The 15328-nt window shown below is 44.5% G+C and overlaps 1 protein-coding gene across 2 annotated transcripts in view; it reads left to right on the plus strand.

Annotated features, from left to right (window-relative positions):
* Positions 1-13343: 13343 nt before the first annotated feature.
* Positions 13344-15328, plus strand: part of DDAH1 (dimethylarginine dimethylaminohydrolase 1) — a 163653-nt gene continuing 161668 nt past the window's right edge. Inside the window, exon 1 of one of the 2 annotated variants that reach the window (XM_002715885.6) lies at positions 13344-13810. In XM_002715885.6, coding sequence (XP_002715931.4) covers positions 13355-13810 — 456 coding nt within the window. In that variant the 5' untranslated portion in view covers positions 13344-13354. Of the gene's footprint in view, positions 13811-13988; positions 14009-15328 lie in introns of those variants that run through there. The other variant, XM_089337110.1, reaches the window with a different exon arrangement.

The following is a 15328-nucleotide window of genomic DNA, read 5'->3' on the forward strand; positions in this document are numbered from 1 at the left end:
ATGAAGATTTCCCCAGCCATGAATGGGATGGGAAAGAAGAAAGGGAATTGGTAGCCAACTATTGCCAGGCTTTGCATATTTTCTTCTTTTTCACTCGTCTTCTCCTCTCTTAGAGGAGGCTAATATTTGTTGACCTCTTTCTATATCCGTGTGCTGCAAAGCTTTGCATAGATCATCTCATTAATCTTTGTAATACCAGAAAGTATCATCTTTGTTTTACAAATGAAAAAAAAAAAAAACCTGTAGCTCTGTATATAAAGTCAATTGATCAGTATTGGACAGATAGCAAGTGGTGGAGGCAGCATTGGAACAAAGAGTTATCTTAATCAGTAGGGCTGAGAGAAGCAAAACCTTTTACATGTTGTCTAAGTTAATTTCATTTATTCCTCATTATAGCCATGTGAGATTGGTAGTTATACTCCAATTCAACATATGAGGGGCTGAAGTTTCCAAAAGTCCAGCAAATTGTGCCATATCACAGAGCTGTGACAAATTTGTGCTCCAATCTAAGACTGTGAACTCTCCAACACCCCATACAATTTGTAGCAATAGTATCATAGACCCTTGGAACTGGAAGAGGGCCTTGCACAATATTTTTTTAAGATTTATTTATTGATTTGAAAGAATTACAAGAAATGGAGGAGAGAGAGAGATCTTCCATCTGCTGGTTCACTACTCAAATTACCACATAGTAGGAGCTGGGTATATCTGAAGTCAGCAGCCAGGAGCTTCTTCCAGGTGTCCCATGTGGGTCCAGGGTCCCAAAGACTTGGATCATCTTCCACTGCTTTCCAAGGCACATTAGCAGGGAGCTGGATTGGAAGTGGAGCAGCCAGGACTTGAATCAGCACCCATATGGGACGCCAGCACCGCAGGTGGTAGCTTTACCTGCTATGCCACAGCACCTTCTCCATATAATCTTATTTTATAAGAACTGAAACCCTTTCTTGTGGAGGTGATTCAAAGAGTAGGGAGAAGGAAATGCTGTCTTTGCTTTAAGTAAGAAATTCTCTAAACATGTGAATTGAAGATTTAGCAATAAAAGGTGTGCCTGCTTCCAAGAGCTCCTCAAACTAGTAAATAATGCAGCACGGTGTGACAGGATACCAAGTATACCTCATCCGGTGCAGAGGGCCCAGGGAAGGCCTTCAGGAAGAAGTGATGCCTTCATTGAGTGTTAAGGAAGGATGAGGAGTTACTGAAGCAGAGATAGGGTCAGCACCATATTCCAAGACATAGAAACCATTGGCAGAGGCCCAAGTGAGAGAGAGGTGGATAAGCGACCAGAATGAGGTTGGAGAGTAGGTAGAGGCCACATGATGGTGGGTAAAGTATCTTGTGTGCCATGGCTGGATGCTGTGGATCTTGTGAGGGTACTGGAAAACCATTGTACTATTGCAACACAGTCAGATTTGCAGCTTAGAAAGACCACATTAGACAATATGGCTGTTGCAGTAATATAGGAGATCAATAATAGTATTCTGCACTAGGTGATGGCAGAGTAGATAGAGAGACATGTGCTGTGTCTCTATGCAGTGGATTAGAGTCATTTGAAGGAGACAGATCTCTTAGAACACAGTTCTTGATGACCTGTAGAGGCAAGGAGAATGAAAGGAAGGCTAACAATCAGATTACTGGCTTGAGCAATACCTGTATGAATGGAATAGGGGGTGGAACAGGAGAAGGAAAAATCAGGACAGAACATAATGAGCTCAGTTTTGGGTATGTTAAATTTGGCACTCCTGTGGGACACCCAAACAGGGATGTCTTCATGGCAGTGCTGAAGGTCAGAACTGGACAGGACAAGGCCAGAAATGAAGGTTTGGGCATTGTTGGCAAGAAGCTGGCACTAGGAAAGCACAGGCTTATGTTATCTCACTCACAGGAAGGGTCACATAAAATTGGAAGAAAAGAGAGTGAGGCTTGAGTGAACCAAGAAACACAACATTTAAAGGGAGAGAAAGAGGGAAAGCAATGAAGCAGAAGCAGAGAGTGAGAGCAAGAAACGAGAGTGACAGTGACAGCAAGAGAGAGAGAGAGAAGAGAGGAATAGAAATCGAGAGAGAGTAGTATCACTAAAGAAGATAAGGAGGGTTCCTGGGCACACCACTGATGTAACAGAACAATTGTGCATGAATACCAAAAGAGCCAACACATTTATTCTCAATTATTACAAAACTGATGTTTCATTCTTCCTGAGAAAATGAAGCAAGTTCATTTCACAAGGAAACACAGGGGACTTACCAGAGACCTGAAATAGACATGATCTTATGTGTGTGTACATGGACACACATCTCCCCCTCCTCTCCCTCTCACATACAAGTATGAGTACACAGCAATTTTTATACAGAAATGCTTTTCTGTTCTCCTACATCTAAATTACCTCAAATTTGAAAGATCTTTTCCCTCAAGCTATTTCTTCCCCCGCAAGCATTTATTTTGAGTATGAAATAGTCATTAAAAATACTTTGGGAAAGATTGTGTTGCAAAAAGTTCTGGGAAACTGAAAAAAAAAGAGTTATTATGAAATTTTGGGGCCATACCCACCTCTGCATACTTGTTGCTAATCGGACACATTTATACAGTACTTTGTTCTTTACAGGATTCTTTGATTATCTCATTAGCCCCTAATGTGGTTGTAATGAGATAGATGACTCTGGCATCAATGGGTTATTACACTGTGCTAGGAGAAATAATAAGCAGCATAAGAGAGGAATATAGGAGGAGGTGCATCAGTGTAGAAAGAGCCAGGTTGCTCATGTGAGAGGAGGTGGGAGGCGGGGAAGGCTGAGTTCGAAGGCTGAGCCAGCCACACCCATTGAGTGTGTACAGCATGCCCTGCACTGTGTTAGCTGTGTTATAAGCTCTTTCTGTGTTACCTTATTTGACGGACTGGGGTGTTTTGAGTGATAGAAATGGGCATTCTACCCAGAGGCAGATGACTACTTGGTGTTCATCATAGTGCTTGGCCTAAGAGCACAATAGCCATCAACGTTAGTGGCTATCATTACCGAATAGTTGCTATGAAGGCCCTGCATACACGCTGCCACAGTTCAGCCTCACAGCAACACTGAGAATAAGGTACTGCAAACCCCATTTTACATAGCATTCATGTGACTCACCCAAGTGAGTTCCTAGTAAAAAGCAAATGGCATAGTTAGCTAAGAGGTGTTTTGTTTTGTTTTGTTTTTAAAGATTTATTTATTTATCTGAGAGAAAGAGTTACAGAGAGGCAGAGGCACAAAAGAGAGAGTTCTTCCATCCACTGGTTTACTCTCCAATTGGCTGAAACGGCTGGAGCTGCGCTGATCCAAAGCCAGGAGCCAGGAATTTCGTCTGGGTCTCCCATGTAGGTGCAAGGGCCCAAGGACTTGGGCCATCTTCGACTGCCTTCCCAGACCATAGCAGAGAGCTGGATTGGAAGTAGAGTAACCAGGACACGAACCGGTAACCATATGGGATGCCAGCAGTGCAGGCAGTGGCTCTACCCGGTACGCCACAGTGCTGGCCCCTAGCTCAGAGTTTTGAAGAGAGTGTTTAATAAAGGGAATATTTTCAGAGGTGTGGGCAGGATACAAAGAATAAGCAAGGGACATTTAGGCACCCAGAGACTAGCAAAGAAAGGAAGCCACTACCAGCCTTAGGACATAATGGGAGGAGACAGCATTGCCAGAACACTTCTGAAAACCACAGAAGGGGGTTATCGACAGAAGCTCGGGTTGTAGAAGGATGTAGCCATGCTGAAATCATTAACAAGCATGATGAGAATCAGAGAAATAATTCTTTCAACCTCCTTCTCTTGCCCTCCAATCTATATACACATCCCATTGTCCAAATTCAAAAAAATGGGATTCCAGATGATGGAATAAATGAAGGTCAGTCCTCTGGGGCTTAAAGCACGACAGGAAAGGGAAGGCATGGGTTCTGGGTACAGGTTTGGACCACAATCTCCAAAGATACAATCCCAAATGTCATAATACAAAGTGTTGAAATCCCAAAAGATTAAAATCCCTGAAATCTAAAGTCCTGAAATACAATACAAGAGTACTTAAAAGACATTTATTCATATTTTTTAAAGAGAAGTTTATTTGAGACACATGGAAGCATGACAGAGGCCACTTTGCACAGTAAGATAGACAATAATAGCACACATGTTTCTGCAAGCACAGATACACAGGTATAATAATTATCAGCAGAATTAGTATAATTATCAGCAGATTAGTATAAATGCAAATTACTATGATTGGTATCCGTGTGCATCTGGTTTTATAACTCTGGTCATCTAGACACCATGATGAACAACCTAAGTCTTCCAATGAGGTCAACGAAAACCATGTGGGTCGCCGTAGCAGATAGTCACCCAGAGCTGGCATCTCAAGAAACGGTATCTTCCACAAATGCAGATGTACAAAAAAGACATCCCTACATTTGTTAAGATTCCATACTTGTACAGATACCCACCATGGTTACGTGTAAACTCAGTGTTGGGATAATGCACTTTTGCAGAGCCAAATGGGCAAATGCATTGGAACTCTATAAAAGTCTTTACAGAGTTTATACCTCCAGTATTGGAAAAGATGTGAGGATGAAATACATAGTATAGTGAACTGAACAAAATAATGCTGAACGTTTTAAATAGCAAAAACTTTAAAAAGGAAAAAACTTTAAAATCAACATGTGAAAAGTATGTCAAGGGACAGATATGAACAAATGCAGAGAGGTATTCCACAACCAGATTGACTTACACCACCCTTGTCATTCTGAGCTCCTACATTGGGATGAAGGGCGTGGCTCTTGGAAAATGCATTCACATTCATTTTCTGTGTGCTGCTGTTCTTAATTGAAATTCTTCTACAATTCGATATACATGACATGAGCATCCCCTTTTAAACTTTCCCATCTTCTGCACCTGCTTCTTATGTTGTTTGAGGCTACAGAAATCCATTCCACACGCACTCTCAAACAGATTTGGCAGAAACAGTTTTGTTGACCCAATAACAGCACCATTGCATTAATGTCTTCTTGCCATATTGTGCACATAACTATTTTTGAACCAGTCAGTAACCTCACTGGCTTCTTCAGGCAAATGCTGCTTTAATTCATTTAAAGCACCTGGGATTTCATCAGCTGGAAGGAATGCCAATACAGCCAAATGACACATGCTTAAACTGAAGTCTTCCTCATTGCTGTATAGGTGTGGCCAATCCACCCATTTGAATTTTCCAACAAACTTTACAGATAACACCTTGAAATTCACTTTGAGAAGCCTTGACTGCACGGAATTCCAAAACTGTCATTATGATTAAAGGTTTAGTTGAAATTCATTTCTAAAAGTTGATTAAATCTTCAAACATTTATAAAGTGCTCTGCTTTTCCAAGTTATTAGTGCATAAATAAACATGAAAACTAGACTTTTAGGATACAACTGGGCATAAATTGTATGTATTTGATAAATAAAATGAGGGGGGTATGTGGGCGACACTGTTCAGCCACTGCTTGTGACCCCTGTGACCCATATTGGAATTTTTGCTCTCACTCCTAGCTACTCCAACCTTCTGATCCAGATTCCTGGTAATGTGCTTAGAGGCAGCAGATGATGGCTCAAATATTTGGGTTCCTGCCATGCACATGGGAGACCTGGTGGAATTCCTGACTCCTGGCTCAGCTGGGCCTAACCTGGGCTGTGGTAGGCATTTGGGGAGTGAACTAGCAGATGGAAGAACTGTCTCCCTCTCTCCCACTCTCCCTCTCTCTGTGTCACTGTGCTTTTCAAATAAATACATAAATCTTTTTTAAAAATATGTAAAATCTTAAAAAAAAGAATTGGGAGCTTTGAAAGTGTCACCCTTTATCCAAACTGAAGCATGGGCTAGTTTTTCTACATTATATTTAGTGGTAAGTATAAGGAGTGTATCTTTTTCAACAGTCAAATCCCTAACCAAGAATAGTTCACCATCTAATGTGTTTTATAACACTGGAGGAACTTCTGTATCAGCAAGTGTCATTGGTTCAGAAGGTCGCTGAGCTTGTTGAACTCTTTGTATTCTCTGACAAAGGGTGTTTTTTGAAGGCAAGCATGGTGCTATGTGGGGGGGGGGGGGTAGTGCATGATTGAATAATCTGGTAACTATCCTGTATACAAACTGAACTCCTCTCCCCAGCATCTGGCTTTCCACCTCCCTCGATGGTAATTGTAGTATTCACAATTCAGCTCTCAGAATTTCAGCATTTGGGATTTAATACTTTGAGGACTGTGATTTGGGGGATTTTGATCTTTTACAATTTCAACATTGGGATTGTGTTTTAGTATTCTGATTGGTACTCCTTGGGCATGCTAAGATTGCACAGCTAGAATGCTACAGGGGCCAGAATCAAACTCAGATTTGTCCAAATATAGCACCCATGCTGTAACCACTATTTGTATATAGTCCCCCAGCATATACAGCATAGGTGCTTAGTAACTATTTGTATAATGAATGAGATCCCACATGAAAGTTTTGAAGAAATTGAGGTTAGGCGGCTGCATGCCTTGATTTTAGGAACTGGAGCCCTGATTACTCTGAAACCATTTTCTGATTTGTAACTCACTGCCATTTGAGAAAACATCACTCACTCTTCAGATGTAAAGGAATTTGCAATAATGAATTTCTTCCACAGTAAACCTTGTTGTGATGACTTATGTTGAAACACTCAGAATTTAGTGTCAGAACACTCAGAACTTAGTGTTAGACTGCAGATTTCTGGTACATACTGAGCCAGTATTTCTAGCACTAGGGATGGACATGGGAAAACTTTGAACCCTCCTTCTCTTGTGGGAATCCCACTTCCCATCCCTAAATATTCACCCACAGTGAAAATCTTTTATCTGACAGAATGAAGTTAGGAAATAGACAAGGCCAAAATGTCTCTTTATTCCTGAGATATCTGATAATCTAGATTTAGGGGCTGGAGATGTGGCACCTGGGATTAAGCTACACTCATAATGCCAACATCCCAGTTTGAGTCCTAGCTGCTCTGCTTCTGATCCAGCCCCCTTCTATCATGCTTGGGAAGGCAGCAGAAGATGACCCAAGTATTTGGGACCCTGACGTCCAGGCAGAAGATTCAGTGGAGTTTCTGGTTCTTGGGTTTGGCCTGACCCATCCCTGGCTATTGCAGCCATTGGGGGAGTGACCCAATAGAAGAAAGATCTTCCTTCCTTCCTTCCTTCCTTCCTTCCTTCCTTCCTTCCTTCCTTCCTTCCTTCCTTCCTTCCTCTCTCTCTCTTTCTCTCTCTCGCCCTTCCTCTCTATCACTCTGCCTTTCAAATAAATAAATCTTTTTTTTTAAATAAAATAAATTGACTTTAAATACAGGTACTAGTATATTACCAATGGACCAAAAAATTGCCTCTTTGTTAACCAGCTTCCAGCCAGAATAGAAACAGCTCTAGGTGAGTCAAAATAGAACTTAAACAGGGAATTCATTATAAAGGTCTTGAGATGTCTGGAAGAGCATAAAGAACAATTGGGTCGTAAGCCCTACATTATCATTCACAATTACCACCCACCCAATGCCTATCACAGTGTCTGACATGTAGCAAGTGTTCAATAAATATGAATTGGACCTATGCTTACTCTTGTGGATGAAATTTGGTCTGTCAGCCTAAGGAGGCCACTAGTTCTGTTGGAAAACACTGAGGTACCTATATGATAATTCAGTGCACATGGCTATGTGGCTTGGTCTTTGGTAGGAAACTGTGTTCAAAATCATCTGTTCAAAACCTGGCAAAAGATATTTTTGGAACATGTACTCAGAGCTAGGTAAGCTCTTTCCTAAGGATTTTGTAATATTAACAATAACCCTATGATAATAGGGTCACTATTTCTTATTATGCAGGTGAGGTAGAAACTGAGGCAAAGAGTTTTTAAAGTAACATATGTAAGATCATACAACAAGGAAGTAGCAGAGTCAAGGTTTCATGCAGGCAGTCCAGCTCCAGAGTCTACACCTTTAACTTCCACATTGTATGTCTCTCAGTTGCTCATGAGATGAATGCCAACCCACTTTTCTACTTTTGTTTCATATTTTCTTCACTGTACTCTGGGGCAGAAACCAGCTGGCTGTCTCCCCAGCCTCTTGTTTCTTCTTTCTGGGCCCACAACAGACCATATTTTCCAACATTTCCTCACAATGACTACAGCTGGTGACTGAATTCCAGCCAGAGGGATGTGAGCAGAGGTGATATGCATCCCCCCTCCAGGCTGATTCTTGAAGCCTTTCATGCCTGGTGCTGTGTATTCTTTCCCTTTCTTTCTGATGGAGACAGGTGAGCACGCTGAACTTGGATGGCAGATATTGAGTTGGAGCCAAATAAGAAGAAGGCTGGATGCCTGGATGCTGCTTGGAGAATGATTGAGAAACAATTAGCAACATCTCCATTAGACTTTCAGTAAACAAGAGCTAAGTGCCTATCAGCTTTGTGCCATTATAAGATTTGGGTTTATTTATTTATTTATTTGCTAAAGCAGCTGGAATTACCTTAATATATGCTAAATTGAGCTGATCTATCTATTATCTCTTGAATATGCCTCTGGCTTTTGCATAGACTTTTCCTTAGAATTCTCATCCTCTCCTTGAATTACTTGCATCCTAAAAATTATGCAAGGCCTAAATCGAGTTCCAATCATCTTGGAGCCACTTTGGTCTACTATTGTTATCACAGTGCTACGTCCTTCCCGCAGCTTTCTGCAGCACTTTGCTATCTCTCCCTCTCAGGTACACTTACCATGGCTCCAGTTCTGGATGTCTTGCTTTCTAGAGACTGCATTCTCTTTGAAGTCAAGGATGATGTTATCATGCTTTTTCTATTGTTCTGAACTGCATAACATGGTCTGTGTCATGGGAATTTACAGTAAATATTTGTGGTGAAAACTCAATAAAGGTTTATTTTCCTTAAAAATAGTCTTTCGTTATTGAAGCATGACGGCATGTAAGCTATAATTTACTGGATTTCGTGTTTTCATTACTCCTCTCACCAATATACACACTCTAACACTTCTTGACAACTGCTTAGAGGAGACAGAAGGCATGCTTATCATATTTCAGATGGCACAAACTAGAAGTAATAAATAATGCACAAGATGGCAGAATCAAAACAAGACAAGTTAGAATGAAGTAGATAATATTTAACAGGAATAACTACAAAATTACCTATTCAACCTCAGTATGGAAAGATATGGCTAACATAAAATTTATAGGGTGACTCTGGTTTTTTGTTGTTGTTGTTTTGTTTTATGAATTTTATTTATTTGAGAAAGAAACACAGACAGACCTCTCATCTTCTGATTCACTCACCAAATGCTCACAACAGTCAGTGCTAGGCTAGGCTGAAACCAGGAGCCAGGAGCTCAATCCAGGTCTTTTAGGTGGGTAGCAGGGAGCCAACTACTTGAGCCAACTACTTTTGCCTTCCAAGGTGTGCATTAGCAGGAAGCTGGAAGGGAGAGCAGAGCTAGGATTTGTACCCAAGCATCTTGTAGCAGGGGCTTAATCACTGTGCCAAACACTCACTCCTCTTTCAGGTTTTAATTGGTTATTCATAGTAGGCTCAGAGCACTGGCCAGTGTAAAGCCTTCAGGCTCCAACAAGACACAAGCATGGACAAAGGCTTCTAGGTGGTGTCCAAGTGGAAGTGAATGGGGCTTCAATGTTAGGTAAGCGGAGAATGAAATACTATGTTTTAACTTGGGCAACCTAAGCACATGGGTCCACTTTTACCTGTAACATTAGTGGGAATCCTCCATCTGAGGATACAAGCAAGCAATTTCTGACATCAAACTGGTGCCAATAGGACAGCCTGGGTCCCCTGAGAGTTTTTCTTTAGAAGTAGAACCTAGTATGTATATGAGGCAAAGAGAATTTTATTCCTTTGCCCTCTTAAGGGTCTCTGGAATAACAGATAAAGATGAAATAGGAGCAAAAGCATGCAAATTTATTGACATCTATAAAGGGAAAAGTCACTGCATTGTGATAACCCACCCATTTAGCATTATTCAAAAACATATGGGCCCCCTTTTCTATAGGGGATGAAAATATACAATAGACAATAGACAATTTTGAGAGTTTTCAAGTGATTACTAGACAAATAAATGGTCCCAGAGGTAGAAATTGGTTTATAAAAAGCCTCTTTGGTATTTGACTACACCCAAGGAACCAAGACTATCTTGAAAAGGAGCTCTATCCATGGGTAGTGACAGTCCCCAGTCTGCTCTAGAGACAGAGAACAAGATTTAAGGGTGGGGATGGAGGGCAGCCATATTCTTTTGGTCCAGGTCTTAATGTGGATAAGGAGAATTCCAGAGCAACCTTTCTGTTTACACAATAGTGCTCAGCATGCCAAAATGTGTCATATTTTAGGAGTATCATCCTTTGAGCCCCAACATAAGTTATAAAGGTTTATTTTAGTTTTGGTTTCACTTTCCAAGGTCAGGGCTAGAGCTGTCCATCACTTAACAGTCTTCATTTTTGCAAAGGAGGAGAGAAAGCAGAATGCATCTTCTCTGGGTTCTGCTGGGACAACCATTGTATGATATCCAGATAGACCCAAACATAGAAATGCAGGTTTGCGAAAAGCTGGGATATAAATTTCAACAAGAAGGTTGTGACCTGGGCCTTGGCACTAGATCACCCAAGGGTCTGGAGAATAGTCTTGTGTTAATAGAAGCCTAGCGCTCGGAACAAAGGTGCTGCTGTAGTCAGACCACACAGGAAGAACTGTTTCTTTCTTGGATGGCAGGAGTTAAAAAGGATACAGGCAAATTGGTGTGTATCTAAAGGAAGGTGATTAGAATGCTGAAGGGACTTCCAAACCGAATCACTAGTTACTTTTTGGTGGTTCAGGCTCCAGGACTTAAGAGGGTCAGGGTGGAGGGTACCAGGTGGTGTCAAGTAGCTTACAGATCAGAACTCTTCAGCTATGTGGATACAGCTTTGTGAGAGAATTTTAGAATACTTCAGATACTGCTAGAAGGCAGAATGGGAACCAATGGGATTTAAGTTCAAAATGAATTTTTAAACCATTATAGCTCTTCAAAAGTGGAAGAGACTTTGAAAGTAAGCAAAGTTTAAAATGTTCACCTAGAGACCAATGTCTACCACAGATGTTTTAGCTGAGATTCAAGAGCATTTGCTGGGCAGTAAGATAAGGTTTTTTTTCTTTTCTCATCTTTTTTTTTTTTTAAATATTTATTTACTTATTTGAGAGGCAGAGTTCCAGAGAGAGAGAGAGAGAGACAGACAGACAGAGACAGAGAGACAGAGAGAAAGGTATTCCATCCACTGGTTTATTCCCCCAAATGGCCACAATGGCCAGAGGTGGGCTGATCCAAAGCCTGGAGCAAGGAGCCAGGAGCTTCTTTCTGGTCTCCCACACAGGTGCAAGGGCCTAAGCACTTGGGCCATCCTCCACTGCTTTTCCAGGAGCATTAGCAGAGAGCTGGATGGGAGAAACAACAGGGACACGACCGGCGCCCGTATGGGATGCCAGTGCCACAAGCGAAGGCTTAGCCTACTAAGTAAGCCACAGCGCCCACTCCTGATAAAAGGGTTTCTAAAGTTCTCATTCTAATCTTATGTTCACTGACCCAATCTTTCAATTAGACGTGCATTACACAACACGAAGAAAGTTATTACCTAAGATTATTTTGAAGTTTCAACCAGATTTTTGAAAATCTTCCTCTTAAAAACAATGCAGCTCACAGATTACTTTTAATGTGCCATTAGTAGAAGGGAAAATGGTGTCACTGCCATTGTGATGGGCAGGAGAAATTCTCTGAAATTCCCCACAGGAGTCTGAATCCCAGTGAGTGGATGGCCGGGGAAGTTGGAAACCTTGTTTCCGGAGGTCAAGGAGCTCATTGGGGCTCTGTGCCAAACAGCACCCAAGGCGACTAACTGTCACAGGCTTGCTCCTGCCACCCTATCCCCGGAGGCTCTGCAGCCAAACACGCCCGAATCACATTGTTCCTAAGAACTCACTGTCCTGGAAACACTGTGCATTTCTATGTGTCTATTTTCCTCTGTTGGATTCTTCCTCCCTTTCAGAGATTGGAAGAAATTCATTCTTTTCACAATCTTGAGTCTCCAGTAAGGTAGGAGAAAGTCCAGGTAATGTGGACTTGACTGGGAAAACAGATTCTCACACCAGGAAGCTGCAGGATGGTACTGTATGTTTGACAATCTGGACACAGGAGAGCGTTACAGAGCATCCTCAAAACTGGTTGGAGGGATTGCTATAGAACCCGCAAAACAGGATGTACTCGCCGAATGCACGGCAAGCCAGTTACTGACACCGGGGTAGAATAAAGTAGATATTTACCGCAGGGCACAGAGCAAGGAGCAGAGCAACTGCCCTACTTAATTCCCAGGCTCCATCCCGGGGTTAAGGTTCTTACAGATTGAAATGGGGGAGGGGAGTAGCGGGAGTGGCACTGTGTCATAGTAGGCTAAGCCTCTGCCTGCCCTGTTGGCATTCCATATGGAGGAGGGAGATTGGGGCTGAGAGGTGTTTTCATGTTCAGGTTCCTGGTTGGTTGTAGTGCTCTTGGTCTTCCCTTGTTTGGTCATGGAGATGGTGTCCCTCAGAGAATTCTGATGATGCCATAAATGCATCATGTTCGTTTTTGCACAGGGCCCAGGATTCCTGGAAAAAGAAGCTCCTCAAGGGCTTCTTGGTGGTCAGGAGGTGAGGTGCAGGACAATCCTTTTGTGGATAAATATTATAAGACTTTTCCCTCCCCGGAAACTAAGCCGCTCTACAGTGCCTCGGATGCTGATGCTGGACACCACAGGTCCCCCCGTGTCGTAGCCTCCCTCTCTCAGCTGCACCTCTTCCTCAATTTAGTGAGTTAGTACAAGCAAAGCAAGGGAACTCTAAACTAGAGGAGGGAGGCTATGAGCCTGGGAGACTAGGACCTGATGGTTTCTATTTTCCACGCAAGGACTAGATGCTCAGCCAGGAAAGAGACCCACATACTTATGCACGAAAGAACCGTCCCATGTCTCGCTTCTTGACCTCGAAGCCCTTCCTTCTCTCTATGCAGCCCACAGCGTGCTGCCCAGGTCCGTGCTGGGGGACGGTGTGAGGCGTGCACCTGCCGTCAATACACCATCAGGTGCAGGGCGGCGGTACTTCTCGCCGAGGTGTCCCCACCCGAGTATACCGCCGGCCCGCACCGCTTTCTCGGCGGCTTTCCCAAGCCCCACGCCTCACGCGGTGCTCAAGACTACAACTCCAGCCCGCGCGGCCGCAAAACCTGGGAGCGCCGGAGTGGGCGCGCGGGTTGCGCGCGGGCCGGCGCCCGGAGCTCTGGGCATGCTCAGTGGCGCGGGCAGGGCTCCGGGCGCGAGCCGGGCGCCTTCTGCACCACATTCATCCGCTGCCAAGGGGAGCCGCCGGGCGCTCGCAGGCTCCGCGCACGCTACCCGCCACCGACCCTGCCGCCGCGCCCCGCCGCCTCCCGGAGCCATGGCCGGGCTCGGCCACCCCGCCGCTTTCGGCCGGGCTACCCACGCCGTGGTGCGGGCGCTGCCCGAGTCCCTCAGCCAGCACGCGCTGAGGCGCGCCAAGGGCGAGGAGGTGGATTTCGCCCGCGCTGAGCGGCAGCACCAGCTCTACGTGGGCGTGCTGGGCAGTAAGCTGGGGCTGCAGGTGGTGGAGCTGCCGGCAGACGAGAGCCTCCCGGACTGCGTGTTCGTGGAGGACGTGGCCGTGGTGTGTGAGGAGACGGCCCTCATCACCCGCCCCGGGGCGCCGAGCCGGAGGAAGGAGGTAACTGCCGGCCGGCGACGCGAGGGGCGCGGCCGGGGGCGCGCGCTGGGGCCTCGCGCAACGCGGACTCGCGGAACGGGGCCCCGGGCTAGTTCACAACTTCCCATTGCGGGGCGAGGGTGTGTGTGTGAGAGCGAGTCTGGGAGAGCAGTCAGCCCCTTCGAGGCGATCCAGCCGAGTCCGGTGCGGACTCGGCAGGTGGGTGGGCTGAGGAAGCCATCTCGCAAGCGTTTTTATTTGTAAATACCCGGCACAAGCAAGGTGCCAGTCTCAGTGTCCCTGGGGAGCGGGGCGAGTGAGCCTTGGCGTCCCTCCAGGGACAGCGCCAGTCGGTGACACTGAAGCCCCCCAAGTCCTGCCTGGTGCCGGATGAATTAATGGGGTGTCGGCCCCACCGACCCGGGGGGGCGTCCCGACTCACTTTTCAGTGGTGGAGACAATTTGCGTGCGACCGAATTTGCCGAGTGTGTGGCTGGCGAGCGGTGCCGAATGTGTGCGCATGAATGGGCCATGTCTGAGGCGCTGTACTCTCTGTGGGATGCTGGGGGTGTGTGTTGGTTTAGAGACCAAATTTGTTCCACAAATTTAATAATTCATATTCTTTTTTTTTAAAACTCGCTGCCATTCAAAGAGCTTTTTGTGTCCGCAGGGGGCAATGACCACTTTTAAATGTTGCGGTTTGTGAGAATGGCTGTGATTACTTTAAACACAATGTAGGTTAGTGGGGAATGACAGTGAGGGTGGATTTGAAAGTGCCATCTGGCTTGGGAATCTTCTCACTCCCCTTTAAGAGCCGGGCCCAAGACTGCTAGTGGCATTCAGCGGCATTTCAAGAAGCAGGTGGTTTCTTTCCTGTCTGGAGGTCTTGGGCTTTTTCCGCACTTCCCCTCCCCATTTTGTTTTTAGTCCACTCCGAAGTGTTAAAATGCCTCATAGAGCTTATGATGATTATGTGCTGGTCCCACACGTGCTCTGCTGTGTGGCTGGTGGAACCCACGTAGTCTGAGAATAAGCGTATTCCATTTGTTTCTCACTGAGATAATTGCTTTTTTTTTTAACTCCTACTTTAACCAAAAACCAAAAGTCTTTCAGATCTCATCAATTTCTTCGCCCCTTTATCTCCTCTGCTACCCATTTTAAACTGCTAAGGAAGGAAATCCATTCGAATACATTCAGAGGTGTTCTAGGCCATATGGTAGAGTTGTGGCTTGAAAATCGTTTGAGAATGGTGCTCATTCGACCAGGGTAGTCCAGTGTGCTCCCAAGAGACTGTTGCCGTACTTACTCATTTTATTCCTACAATAAAAACTTCCGAGCTTTGGCCTTCATGATACCAAGCGTGCTGTGATCTTTGTTTTCTACCTAGATTTTCAGGTGTACATTTTAAACTGGTTTAGTTGTGATACCAGCCCCCTTGGTCCACTGCCCCATGTTGGATAGCGCAGTGGATGAGAACATTAGACTGTGTCTCAGTTCCACTACTTCCTGATTGTGTGACTTTGAGGAAGTGTCTCTTGC

This window comes from Oryctolagus cuniculus, chromosome 7 (assembly GCF_051225735.1).
Source record: "Oryctolagus cuniculus isolate XC-2025 breed Fujian yellow rabbit chromosome 7, ASM5122573v1, whole genome shotgun sequence".
Taxonomy (NCBI): domain Eukaryota; kingdom Metazoa; phylum Chordata; class Mammalia; order Lagomorpha; family Leporidae; genus Oryctolagus; species Oryctolagus cuniculus.